We start from the raw sequence: 15,317 nt of genomic DNA, 5'->3' as shown, positions 1-15,317 counted from the left end.
TATCAGCTATATTAGTTATGAATGTGTGACATGTATGTATGTGTAATGTGATAGAGTAATCAACACTTTCTATGCATAGTATTTCAACAATTAAGTCAGTGAAAACAAAACTTGTTTGAGTTAAAAAGAAACAAATTTTATCACTAATATAAGAGTCATATAAAATGTCTCCACAAAAATACCAAGAGTCATTTTTTGCAGTCAATTTTTCAACACGGATAAAACGACGTTTTCTAAAAATGCAACTTAGCTAGATCGATTTTTAGCCCCAAAAACCCCCCGCATACCAATTCTCAGTATTATTTTTATTATTCAGGTAGGGAAGGTTTTCAAAATTTTTTCACTCACTTTCAATTGAAATTATTGTAGATTTATTTTATATCTAACAATTTTAAAATTGGTTTTCTGCTATAAATGGTATTGTGTCATGAAATTTTTTTTATAAAACCTGACTCATCTTTTATTATGTTTTGTAATAAAACATTGCTGATGAGGTGTCTGTAAAACACCTCCTACATAAAATGTTCATTATTGTAACAGACAAAAAGGTTATTATAATACAGTAGAATCTCGATAAGTTAAACCTCGGTAACATAAAAACCTTAGTTACTTCAAAAAATACTACGTTCCCTTCCCATCAGAGCCCAAAACCTCTATAGCTTAAAATACGCAACCTCTATAACTTAAATAAATAATTTCTGTTAGGCCCTCAGTAACTAAAAGAAATGTTTCCACAACCTCTATAACATAAAATTGTGTGAATGAGTCATTTTGAAAGAGTGTCAAAACAAATGGTTTCGATATTTATTGCTTGCACGTTTTTACTTGTTAACGTAAACAATAACATTACCTATTGTTTGCTTTATCTAAATCAAACAAAGTCCAATTTCTTCCACCAAACACAACATCACAACTTCAACCTTTGGATCAGGGAATAATTAAAAATTTTAAAACATTATACAGAAAAGAAGTTGTTAGAAAAATGATAGCTGATATGGAGCAAAATACATAGACCCTTGATAACTAAAAACCTCTATAACTTAAAATATTTTTTGTTTCCCTTGGACTTTAACTTATCGAGATTCTACTGTATATTGAATAACCTAGCCTTAAGGTAAGCATGCCTATACAAAATTTAAAACGTTGTAAAGTTAACACTACCATTTTGAATTGTATGAGTTTAATATATTAGTTTTCAACGACAAAAGATAATGCAAAATTATTGTAATCGGAAAAAATACCCAACGACGTATGAACTGAACATCACATTATACATCCAAACAAGTCTTTTCCTCCTGACGGGGAAAAAAGCTATTGGGAAATTTTTATTATTTTTTGCAATGTACACAAACGAGAATTATAATTTTAGCTGCTGGGTTTAATATTATGTTTTAACTTAACTGTATCTTTTAATAATGGCTTACCATCATATGTAAATACGAATTAATGTTACCGGTTTTTTGTGTTCACTTAATGAAATTGTGCACTTCATAAAAGATATGTTCTTCTTAAATGAACAAGATCACTATAGCTATTTGAGCTGCAAATACAACACATTCACAAGATATAAAATACTTAACAAGAGTACTATTAATAAAAATTTTTCTTCTCGAAAATTGCGCCTTTTATAGTGAATTTTTTGAAAAAAGTTATTTTTTAAATAGGCCATTGATCAAGATTAAGATGGCTTAGAGAAACGATACAGGGCTTAAATTATACAAAAAGCAAGGTGCAGTAAAAACAAGTTAAATAAAAAAGTTGCAGAGAATAAAAAACCCTATCGAATGATTATTATAAAAATTTAACCGTTCACAGCGAAAACAAAAAATGAAGATTTGCGTTGAAATTTCGCGTTTTCTCGGGAAATTGGAGGAAATCGTATCCACTCTACATCATTCGATATGTTTTTTTAATCTCTACAACTTTTTCATTTAACTTTTTTTTGTCGATGACTTTTTTTATATAAATGCGAAACCGTTTTTTCGACTTTTCCGATGTTCTTCAACAATTGGATCCAATGATATAGTTAGGACTATATCATTGGATCATAGACTCCCCGGGCTATTGGCGTCTTTGACTTTATTGCAAATATAATGACGTTATGTAATACCCCATACTTGGGGCATTTTGTGGCAAATTTCCAATTTTTCTAACCAAACATTTTGGCAAAATTCACGATAATATCTTTCTTAAATTTCAACACTCTGTATCTAGAAAAGAGCGCTTTCCTGGTTGTAAGTGTAGGGAGAAATTGTCGTCATTATTTTAACGTTATCTAACATTTGATAAAGTCTGGCTGTTTTAACTTAGAATCCTGTAGAGATAAATTAATAATCATCTAAAAATTCAATCAATTACATTTTATTCTTTTATTATGGTTTTGATATAAGATGGCAGCAAAGAAACTTGTTCATTCACATAACTGTTCTTAACATTTACAACTTTTGTACATAAATTACTTAGATTTGAATATCGTATATACAGTGTGTCGCACATAAGATGAAGATGAACCTCATATTTTCGTTATTTATAGGAATATCGATTTGAAATTTTGTACAGTAATACAGGATGATTGTTCACATTTTTAAGATACTTAACGAATCAGAACTTTACACTCAGCCAATTACAAATTGACAAGTAGAGCTGATTTTTAATATTTTGCCTAGCTTCAGAGATGGTTAGAGATATCGAAAAAAAAATTATTAGAAAGATTTGCTTAGAATATTTTCATGATAAAATTCGCATTTTTAATTTTTTCATTTTGGTCTTTACTCAAAATTGTTACAAGTTTTTTGAAATATTTGAATATATAACACTATTAAATTGTCAATTTGTTCAGTTTTTACATTCCATAGCACATTTGCCATAAAAGTTTATTTTTTAATTTTATAACTAGTGTGAAATGCGAATTTTGTCATGAAAAATCGTATGTGGGTATAAAAAAATATTCTAAGCAACCTTTTCTAATAATTTGTTAACGCTACAGTGGTAACGTGGACAAAAATCCTGCCAGTGATAACGTTGGGTCTACCAGACCCAATTATTTAAACATCTTGTAAACTAATAGTTTTTGATTTTAAGGTGAACAAAACTCTTTACACAGTTTCCAACATCTATATTTAGCTTTTATGGACAAATCATATTTAATTTTTTATAATATAAGGAATGATATTAGAAAGTAAAAATCAAGGAAAAATTCTAAACTTATACAAACTATTATGGGCTTATTATTATTATTATGGGCCTATTAGACCCAAGTTGAACTTTGTATCCAAGTTTAACAACAACTGATAACATTAAATCTTCTCTTTCATATACGTTAGCTTTAGGAAGGACTCATAGGAAGGTACACGGGTGGTTATAAGGAAAACCCACTCTCAACTAGTTTTAAAATGACGTAATAAAAGTGCTTGGGTCTGACAGACAGTAAACAGTAAAGTAAATAGAATTCGATGTATGCTATTGTGCACCGGAAAGGGGTCAGCAGTTTTTTAAACTGCCCAAGAGTTGCATATTTCTAAATCCGGAAGCTAGGAAAGAAGAAACACTGAGTTGTTACCAAGTATATTCATAAATATTCATTCTAAAATTATAGGTAGAGTATTATATTTTTTGAAATTTGAAAATACTAAAAAAATTCTCAGAATTTGATATTTAAATATGATATTGAATATGTAAGTATGTATATTAATATCGTAATAATAGCTCTACTAAAACAATATTGACTTAATATCAAGATTATGTGTTTACATATCAACAAACCATGGTGCTTATTCCATAAAATTTCAAAGACTCTTTTAGTCTTTTTATTGGGAAAAGCGCTACTTTGTATGGTTGACACATCTCTAAATTTGAATGGAAGCGTCCAAATTTCAATAAATCAACAGATTTTTGCATTATCGGCTTGTCTTCCAACTTCCTGGAACTTTCAAGTGGTAACCCAAAATGTGAAAATTACACAGTCATAAGCACTAGATTATTAAACAATGGCCTACGGTTTCTCAATATCCATCTATTTACTCAACGTCTTCTGAAAACCAGGCTAAATATTTTATCATAAGTTTATTTTTTGTTGAATGGCAAAATAATTTTCCCATTATTTGTGGCCAATCCAACTTCTTCCGTAGTCAAAGTCAATTCTCTAAATGCACCTAACATGGATGTATCGAGGTAGGTCAGGGTAGATGCCCCCCCCTGGTTAGGTATGTGTTTAGTCAAAAATTTTTTATTTGCCCACCCCTAGGCAAAGTTCTCTGTTTTGCCCACCTCCACTTAGGAAAAACCTGGGCACGCTCATGTAACCTGGTGTCCCACATTTATTTAGGTTTAATTTTTTGCACTTGCAGCCACGAGTTAATGGTTGGTATACTTTTATTAATTATTAAAATAAGTTGTGAGTTTTCTATTTTCAATTAAAACATTAATATTGTTCATAAAATTAAATTCTGAAAATAAATCTTTTATATTTCTTGATGATTTTGCTGTATTAATCTACAATTCTCCCACTTGAAACTAGAATCTTGAAATATAAACAATTAAACTGCTATGAATTAAATTATTAGATGGCAATTTTTTTTGTTTATTTTAACAAATCTTGTTTGTGTAGATCATTTAAATAATATTTTTCCTAATGTTTCATGGGTTGCATACCTACACCAAGCGAAAAATCGGCCGAGATTTAAAATTCAAAATTTCCGAATAGATGTATATGTATATATAACAACTTACAGGCTGTAGTTACGTTGACATCACTCCCATAATTTTATTGAATTGGCGCCAATGTATAATATATTTTCTAAACCGTAGTACAAAGATAAAATTTGATATCGCAGTATATTTTTGCCTGAAGTTTCATGTTTTGCATGATAAATTTTTCAATATTAAAATAAAAATAATATTAGCGCAGGAGCTAGACGGAAAATCAATAAGAGTAGTCGTTAACCACTTAGTGGGTAGGGTTTTATTTTCGACCTTCGAATTATCCCTTCAAGAATAACTCCACAATATTATGAGTTATGGCTTGGCTCTACCTTTAATGATGCTGAGTTAGCGGGAGTCTGCACGTTTTATGTCCTTTACGTTAACACTGTGTCATGAGTTGGCGTTGCCTGGAATGGGCTCGTAATCAACAATAGAAAAAAAAATCGAGATAATATATCGTTTTAAATATCCTAGAAAAAATTGTAGAAAATTATGGTCCATATGAGTCATTTGAGAGTTTATTTATAAGCAATCGCCCAGAATTTGTCATTTAGAAATGTATTAAATGAATCATTCACGCAGAGATATTTTCGTATAAGGTTTTTTGAGGGATATTTTTGTTTGGATTACTTATATTGAGAATTTTTTTGAAGGATTTTAGATATTGAGGATATATTGATTTGTAATCAATTTTAATGTTTTTTGCAAAGATTTGAAGTTTGATGGCTTGTAAAGAGCTTTTACGGAGAATGTAAGTGCGATAAATAGAACCCTTTTAATTAGCAACATAACTCCCTGACCTCTTGTTGTTGGAATCTTATATACATAATACAAATCAAATTATTAATACAATGAATAAGTCGTGAGAAAAGTTTGGAAATAGCAGCGATTTCAATGAAACTATTGTAAGGTGTTTATAGTTAACACTCAGCCAACTTAAGCTAGTCAAAGAGGGGCATAAGGATCCAGATTTGGCATTGGATTCGTAATTAGTGACCAAAAAACCTCTTAGAGCACAGTTTCGACGATAAACACTTCAGAAAATCCAAATAATCTGACATAAGATTCGTATTCAGCGACCCAAAATACCTAATATGTAATAATTTCAGGTCTAAGTAAATTAGCATTTCCAAAAGAATTTTGGGAAATATATGCTCCCGCTGGGCTCTTATACCCCTATAACTGGGTTAAGTTAACTATCTCATGGGATCCTATAAACACAAAAAGTTGCATTAAAATCGGTGCTGTTTCCCAACTTTTCCACTATCGACACTTTTTTCCGGCTTATTCACTCATTGTATTATATTGAATTATCTCTTGGTACATAATAAAACAAAAATTTTACAAACATAATAGTGCATTTATATTTTAATGTGGACATGACATCATAATTATTATAAAAATAATAGTCAGATATCTTATAAAAATGATTTATATTTTATGGTCAATTGAATGCTAAAAATACCTTGCCATATTTAGGAGTATGAAAATGCAATATTTTTCTTCAATAAAAAATTAGATGAATACATGCAGACTTCCAATTTATGGATGTATACCTTCGTTGGCGACAAGAATCTTGTTTTTTTTATTGTATTTTTATGTTATTTATTTAAAAAAATTATATTATCATTAGTTGTCTCTCGAAATAACCTTTATTGCAAATAATAATTGAATATTTATTATAATTTTTTCAATTATTTTATTTCAAAATAATTTCTAAATAAAATGGTATTTATTAATAAAAATTGAGAAATATTTAAAAATAATTTTTACTATATTAATGTGCCAGATATTCGTCTCCATGTGCGCGGATATCCGTCATAAATAAAATATCCGTATTCGTTTCTTTTTAAAAGAATTTGGTTATTAAGATATTTTTGGCCCTTTTCATATTTGGCCTTTTTTTACAGACTCAGAATAATATTAATTGCGAGATTCCGAAGTTGCGGAATTTTTAATCTAGATCACAAGATAATCAAATACAAAGTTCGCGAGTTCCACATTCAAAGCATGTAAAATTCACTGTACTCACAGTTATTTTTTACAATATTAAAAAATTATCTCGACAGAATAGAAAAGAAGAGTTGAAAGGAGTGTTTTTAGAATCAAATTATAAGAAAATTCTAAATATCTACTAATTTTCTTTTTCGATATATTAATTTTGAAGTAAATTGGTCAAAATTGGAAACGTAATTAACTTTTTATCTCGTTAAATTCTCGAGAAAAAATTTTACCATAGCTTTAGCATAAGAACTGCAAATACCATGCTGAAAATACCTTAAAAACTAAATTAACAACAAAATTTACACATAGCAGACCATTCTAAATTTTGAATACATATCTATCTTAAATAAATTAGTTATCACTGCATGCAACTCTGGTTATTAAAAACAGTATTTTATTTTTTTAATTTTATTTCTGTCTGATCTAGTTTAAGCACGCATTAAACGAAATTTGCAACTGTAAATCAAAAACTCTTATCCGCGAAATTTGACTCCAATGATCCACATCTGTATCCTTGGATCTATATATTACCTAATATACATTTTCGCCGATCTGGCACATCATTTATTGTTACCAGCAACGAAAATTAATCGATTAAACCGAATAACGTATTTACTAACGTCAAAAATAACCAATAAGTATGTAGAAGGTTTTCTGTTAAAATCTACGGTTTGAAAACAATCATAAACTTTGTAATATTTACATCTAACTTTCCACAAACTACTATAACTTTCTCCATAATCCCCAAAATCCACAACACGTATAGATAGTAATAATCGATTCTTGTGCTGCACGGTTCGTTGACCTTAAAAACGAAAAAGTTTTTTTATTTTGAAAATTTTGATTATCCCAAAAAACAGTAATCAAATTTTCGAAATATTCTAATCGTATATTTTGCTTACCTTGAGAATTTTTCGTTAAAATTCAACTATAATTTAAAAAAAGTAATAATAATTCAAAGCAAATCATAAAAAAACATACTCAGAATAAACTGAAACTCAAAAATAAATTATCTTTTGATTAAAATACGGATTGAATTTTTCAATTCAATTCGCCTCTTTCCCGTGTATTCACGAACTAATTTGCCGCATAATAAATAGCCCCTAGTAAAAGTTTCCCTATATTTGATTCTAAACAGTTTATGTTCAAAATTTGCACAAATTGCTAAGCAAAACTTGTTAATCATTTGAGTAGTAAATTTTAAAAAATATTTTGAAAAAATGCATGTTTCATTTTCACTACGAATAAACAATAACGTATTATAACGAAATAAATTTACGTAGGTATAATAATGAAAACAAAACGTATAATTTTCCTTGACCTTAACACTCACATTAAAATAACAACACCATAATTTTTCATGGTCTTAACTAACATTATTCTTAGAAAATTCATTAAACTGTAGCGTAGGTACTCTCGAATTCAATACAAATGGACAATTCAGAAATGTTCCATTATCCAAATTTTACATGCAGAATATATGCCCTGTACCTACAACAGAAACAAAACACAGCCTCCTCGTAGTAGTGACAACTCAACCAAGGAGGATTCAATTCGACGCCCGTTTTGACAAAATAGTACAAAATGTAGTAGCACTGTAATGTAATAGTATTAGTATTATTTGGATGCTTATTTTGATAGTTTATTCTTATCACATTAAACTCTCCGTGTATCTGGCACCAATGATGTATTTTTCAATTTTATGTCGACGTCATACTCATTTCAGATTTAACTTTAAGCTGCAATATGTTTCATTTTCACTGCTAGTATTTCGATAAACTAAAAACGAAAATAAGATTTATTTATCAATTAATCATCCTTTTATACGTCTTTTGTGAAAAATTCTTATCGATTCTCTGTATGGTTTATGGAAAATTAACTGCACAAGTCAGTGTTTTTACCTAAAAAGAAGTCTCATTTTTCATAAATCGTACAGAGAATCGATATGAATTTTTCACAAAAGACCTATATACAAGCCTGATTAATTAATTTAAAAATTTGAAATTTTTGTTATCATATTCATTTCAATTCTTTAAGATATTTCGATACCGTAAAAATGAAAATGAAACAAAAATTTTGAAATATTATTGATCAATTACTGATTCTTTTATACGTCTTTTAAGAAAAGTTCACATCGATTCTCTATACGGTTTATGAGAAATTTTTCATTTTTATGCACAGTTCTTAATTTTGGTATGTTTATAAAGCTTAAAATTTTTTACTAATTTCACACACAAAATATCAGTTTTCTGGTAATACTTTCGTTTTGATATCAAAACGCCTTAATAGTCCAAAAAAGAGGAGTCAATTTAACGCGTATGTCTATATGTCTGTGTATTTTGAGTAATAAAAATTTGATCCGCAGCGATTGAAGATTGCCTGCTCTTTTTATAATTGCACAGGGTTATGAAGAAATTGTGTAATCACTTGGGAGAATAAATGCCATTAACAGCTATTTAATAAGAATAATGGCATAATTTCAAAATAGTTTACTTCCCTGCGTTTCCACCATAAAACTCTTTTACTCAAATATTCTAAAAGATAATTAAACTAAGTTAAGAACAAAATCAAAAATTTAATCACTTAAAAATTTTTAAAATCCATAACACACGAGACAAGATCCATAATCTTCGTTCTCTCTGTTATGGAAAAAAATACGAAAGGCTATCAAAGGCAATATTACTACCAATTCCCATTGAGCAACGCAATTTCTGTTACAAAATTTTCCCTTTTATACGAAATTATTGGCAATGTGGAAATATCGAAATTAATATTTGTAGAAAACATTGACGTTTTATAACCTTTGAATTCGGATATTGAAGAAACATTTTTTGATTTGCATAGGTTTGCATAGAAAAGTCCTGGGTTCTCACCTATTCTTAAATGCTTCTACGGTTTATTTTATGGCTATTTTTTAATGTTTTTTTAATTCGAGTTGGCTCAATTTTATTAAACAAAACCGTACAATGTTCGAATCCTACACACATACCATTAAACCCATTAATGAGTACAAAAAACTACCTATAAATTAAAATGAGTAAAATAAAACATACACGAATACATTTCTAATAAAGATAGAAAATCGAATAAATGACATCATATTAACCCTGAAACGGAATAGAAAACACAACTTATGTTCACATGCGCATTTACCCTATGTAGGTATTTTCACCCCCTTTACGTGAAAAATACTTTTTTTTTTCGATATCTCTTTTTAAATTATATTCAATACGTTTATGTTAATAAAGGAAATCATATATTTTATTCAAAACAATTATAACATTTTTATGTTAGTAAAATAGCGATAAATTCGTGTTTCGATTTGTAATAAATGTTGTATTTTATGAAAAATTTTTAAATAATTTATTCATTTCGAGTATAAAATACGTTAGAAAGAATTTGTGAAAAAGTAGAATGAAATTAAAATAATTTAAAGAAAATGTATCAACGTTACGGTTTAACAAAAAGTTTTCCTAATGTTTCAATGGATTTAGAAACATCGTGGGCTGCTAAATCATGGCATGGATTTTCATCATTTGATTTACCACTGTTGACAAACGTAAATTTTATATTAATTTGCTTAATTATATTCACAATATAAGAATGAATTTTTCGAGAGTCGTGGTATTTATTTCAATAACTTTATCCATAATATTTAAGTTTTTTCACAGCTGTATTTCTAAATGTTTATTTGAGTTTTCTTCTCATCTTGCTAGTTTTTCTGAATTTTTGTAATTTTCCCTGTCCGTTATGCAAACTGATAAATCTGCTTGACAACAAAATCAAATTCGAAAACTCAATGTTATCAAATTTTGTCTAATTTATTTTTTTGAAAAAAGTTGAAATAAATTCTCATATTTACCTCTACCAGCCGATTTTTGGCGCTAACTGGAAAATCGTTTACCATATTCAAAACTGTTTTTAACCCCCGAACTAAAAAAAAAGAGTGTTATATAAGTTCGACCGCTATGTGTTTGTGTCTGTCTGTGGCATCGTAGCGCCTAAACGGAGGATCCGATTTGAATTTTTTTGGTTTTGTTTGAAAGGCAATTTAGTATTCTTAGATATATTTCAAATGCGAGTTGAGGGTTCCGTACCCGAAAAATTTGTCGGGGTTTTTTTTAATTTTGTAAATGTCACTTGTTAAGTATAATACTTACTTATAACTTTAAATAGTAGGTTTCGATTAAATCGAAAATACGAACAGTTTGGTTTAAATTTTCAATTTTTTAATTTAGATTTTGTTTACTTAACCGGAAAGAAAAAGATAACGTATAAATTATTTTAAAAAAACATTTTTGATACTGTAAATAACCCCCCCCCCTTCTTGGACACGCTAAATATTATCGGGCAAGAACGCTATGAAGTCGAATTCAATAAGCTGGCTGTATCATTTACAACATTCTTTCTTTTGTAATTTTGAAAAAAGCTTTTTTAGGGAAATATAAAATCTAGGTGAATAAATATATCTTCGCTGGTTATGGAGCGGTTTAAGTGATTCTTGTTTTATTCCTACCTACGCGTCCAAAGAGGCCCTATTTAAATTTGAAGAAATATCCACGATTAAGGGATAAAGGAACATATAATTTAAAAAAATTTAGCTAAGCCACTAAAACGTACCAAGAAGTGAGACTTTTTGAGAAAAAAAAAGCTTTTGGGGTAGAATTTTTTTTAAATTCAAAATTTACAAAATCATCACAAATTGCATGGTAAAAACTTATTTGCAAAAAATAGAACCGACTAAAAAAGTTCACAAAAAAGTGAAACTAATTTTAAAATAAATAATTCCTTCAATAATTCCCTTGTTAGCAAATACGATTAGAAGCTAACCGTAATCTTATTCACTATTCTTTGCTAAAAATCGATTTGTTGACGCCGACTTCAAAACGTATTTCTTTTGAAGAATTTATTGAGAAGTATTTATTTTAAAATTATTTTTTTACATTTTTAAGCTTTTTAAAGTCGAGGCTTTAGTTTTTGTTAAATATTTTTTTAAATATAAATATGCAAATATTAAAGTAAAAATATTTTTTTTTTAATTATTATTTTTTCTTTTTTTCTCAAATTATAGGCACGTTTTCAACAAAAGCAAATGCAGGAAAAAGAAGAAAAATTAACACGTTTATATGAAACACAGCAACAACGAGCCCTTGATCGTGTGGTTACATCACGCACTAACAGTCGTAATACAACAACAGTAACTCGTAATAACACAATGGGATACAGTAGTGGTGAAACATCACCGGGAGCCTTATCTTCATCAGGAAGTTCAACTTTAAGTTCACAGTTAGGTGGAGGACGTGTTCGGCAAATGTTCGAGGAACGTCGTACCCATACTAAAGCTGCTGGTATCGATAAAAGTTATCCATTAGAGCCCATTAAAGGAGCAAAATCATCCAGTAAGTTTTTACTTATATTCTTACCTTCTTCTAAAAATATTATAAGTTTTGAAATTACCTAGACGAGAAATTAGACAATTTTTTATTCAGCAATTATCCCAACACAGTAGTTATGGATAATACATAATCTGTGAGGACAATAGCTCAAAGAAATAGAATGCAAAAAAATGTATTTTAGAGCTGATAAGTAACTTTAATTTCATAAACTTGAAATATCAGTGCATGGTTTTCTCAAAATAATATTTAATTAAAAATTTTAAGAAATCCCCGTCATAAAATCAGGTCTGGTCGAGTAAGGTATCAAAATAAAGGAAATTAAAAGGGTATTACAAAAATATATAAGTTATAATGTTTTAATTTAATAAAGATGGTTAAATTATAAATAAAATGAATAAAAAAATAAAAAACCCGACTGCGTTAAATATGATCTGAAAAGAAAAGAATCAAGTCCACTAGTTTGTATAGCGACCGTAACAGTCGGGGCCCATTAAAATCTAAATCGACTTCCCAATATTGGGGCCCAACTCATAAAGTCGCTATGTAAACTACTGGACTTGTTTCTTTCTTTATAGATTTTATTTAACGCAGTCGGTTTTTTTATTTTTTTTAATTATTTATTTTATTTATATTTTAACTTCAACTCCGTAAATACACGGTGTTCGAAGACTAGACTATGTTACTGATTTAGTTCTTTATTTTAGACATTTTTGGCATTGTTTTTTCCGATATTAATTCTAAATCCAAAATTATTATTGAATTTTAGCACATCGAACTGAACGTACAACGAGTTTAGATCGTAATTCAACATTCACAAAAGGTCATTCAAAATTTAGTTCAACAACAAAACGTGTTATCGACAATCAACATTATAATTCGAATACAACTCTAAATTATCATAATAACAATGAAATTAATAACAAACATAACAATAATTTCAATGAATCGAATGATTTCGATTCATCCGATATCGAAAATCATAACGATACTACTGAGGAACAAATTATGAACAAACATAATTTATACGAAACATCAATTGATGATGAAATGTTTCCTGATGTTCAATTAATTGACGATGATTTAGATGTGACATTTGGTAAAATGTCAAATACTTCTAATTTATTACGTCGCCAATTACCTACATCCAATGAACGTTTAAATGCATTAGCTTCACGAACACAACAAAAACGTGCGGAGCCAATTAAACCACGCCATGAAAAATTAGTAAATTCCAAATCGAATGGAATCTCATCAAATGTCGAGAAATTACCATTACAACGTTCCAATACGGTTCAACAGCAACGGAAACAACAAGTAGGCGATGGAGATTCAGTTAAGAATAATAGTGACTCGAAGTCATCGGTACGAAGTTCGGTTACAAATGGTCGAAAAGTAGCGGTAAGTATTTATCTTGGCGGAATCTTGTCATCGGTCGTTGCGTTCTTTGTACTGCGCATCAGGCTGTCTAAGTGATTGAAAACAAAAGACAGTCTGATAACAGTACAAAGTACGCGACGAAAAGAAAGTCTCAGATTTCAAATACACTGCCGTTCGAGGCAATGCCGAGGGTGACAACATGAAATCTGAGACAATCTTTACTTGTTTCCGTGGTAAAATTTTTTTCTGCACCTTTGCTTATTACAAAAATTTCAATTTTCCTAAAATTATTCACGAATTCCTGACGAATAACAACAACAATTAGGGAAGCCATAATCTTGTCAATATAGTACATCGAATAAAAAAACATCCAAATACTTTTTGACTTGACAAGTTCATTCTCTATATATTTATTCTTCAGAGTTTATTTTATTACATGCTGAAACAAATTTTTGTTTTAAAAGTCCCTTAAAAATTTAAACAAAAAATCGTTAACAAATGAAAACAAATTTGAAAAAAACGGAATTTGTCGGTTAACGGGAGACTCGTTTTATCGAACATCGTATAAAATGATTTTTCCATTTGTTATTCTATGACTTTCCTGATAGAATAACAACATATGCATTATTTTAAAGCTTTTTGGCACAATCATAAATTTTCCGGGTGGAAAAATATCAAGAATCGATATTGTTAATACTTTTTTCTAAAAAACAACTGGATCATTTTTTATAAAAAAATTGGGTAAATTAAGAATCCTTGACAACCAAAATTTGTAAACAGCCATCAAAATAAATCAATAAAAATTTCAAAATTACAAGTGCTTCCGGCTATCACAAATGATTTAATTTAAATTTTCACATATACCTATATAAAAAATTTTCCAGTTATTACAACAAAAATTGTACGTTCATTAGTCAAACAAAAAATAGAAAAGGAAAAACTGAACTAAACTTTAAAATTATTTTTTAGGCAATGAATAAGGTAAGCACACCGCCGAAAAAAGTTATGCCAACACCAATTTCAACATTCAAAAAGGTCACGAGTCCTTCAGTGACACCAAGACAATCACCAATAAAATCTTCAGCGACAACACCAGTCAAGGCAGAGGTACATAACAATTTGAACGTTGCCCTTTATTTAAGATAATTAATCTATTGTTAGGTTTCTCTAATAAAAAAGAAAAACAGAAAATTTTTTAAATTTTATTCGAGTAAGAAACATTTTATTATGTCAATATTTACTACTTTTCAATGAGTTAATTATGAGAGGTACAGAAAAACCTCTTCCAATGTGTATTACGCGAGGCTAAACCATTTAGCCGATCTTCAGACATTGTCAATCTAAGATATATTTTGACACGTTGCAAAGTTGAAAAAGAGCGTTCTTTCATCGTTGTCATAGATAAAACTGCCAGAACGCAAATCATTTGGTACTAGACGTTTAGAATAACGCACCCTCATTGCAAATATCCTGAGCTTCGAGTCAAAAATTCAACGTTCTGTCCGCTAATGTGTTTTCGACAAAGTTTAACTTGAACCAGATGCAAAATTGAGGTTTTGAATAAAAATTAATAATCAATTTTTTTTTATTTTATTTCAATTCTTTGTAATAAATAATAATATTGAACTTCGCAAAGAAAACTGGCGAAATAAAAATTAAATATGTTAATTGAAATGAATAAATTATACAAAATAATTCACATTTTTCAAATAGAGGTCTGAATGATGTCTAGAAATATGTGCCAGAAGCATTTTTCAGCGCATAAAAAATTGCAAAAGTTATAAACTATGTATATATTTCGTTTTTCTCCAATATTTCACATAAAATATAAATATTTAA

General features: G+C 28.9%; 1 protein-coding gene across 3 annotated transcripts in view; it reads left to right on the top strand.

The window, feature by feature from the left end:
• The window catches only part of LOC123293248 (zinc finger C2HC domain-containing protein 1C), a 29,037-nt gene that overhangs the window by 10,803 nt on the left and 2,917 nt on the right, over window positions 1–15,317 (top strand). The window contains exons 2-4 of one of the 3 annotated variants that reach the window (XM_044874004.1): window positions 11,777–12,104; window positions 13,270–13,499; window positions 14,448–14,585. In XM_044874004.1, the coding sequence (XP_044729939.1) occupies window positions 11,777–12,104; window positions 13,270–13,499; window positions 14,448–14,585 (696 nt within the window). Of the gene's footprint in view, window positions 1–11,776; window positions 12,105–12,867; window positions 13,500–14,447; window positions 14,586–15,317 lie in introns of all 3 variants that reach the window. The other 2 variants (XM_044874002.1, XM_044874001.1) reach the window with 2 other exon arrangements.

This window comes from Chrysoperla carnea, chromosome 2 (genome assembly GCF_905475395.1).
Source record: "Chrysoperla carnea chromosome 2, inChrCarn1.1, whole genome shotgun sequence".
Classification (NCBI taxonomy): Eukaryota; Metazoa; Arthropoda; class Insecta; order Neuroptera; family Chrysopidae; genus Chrysoperla; species Chrysoperla carnea.
This window is presented reverse-complemented; position numbering and strand designations above follow the sequence as displayed.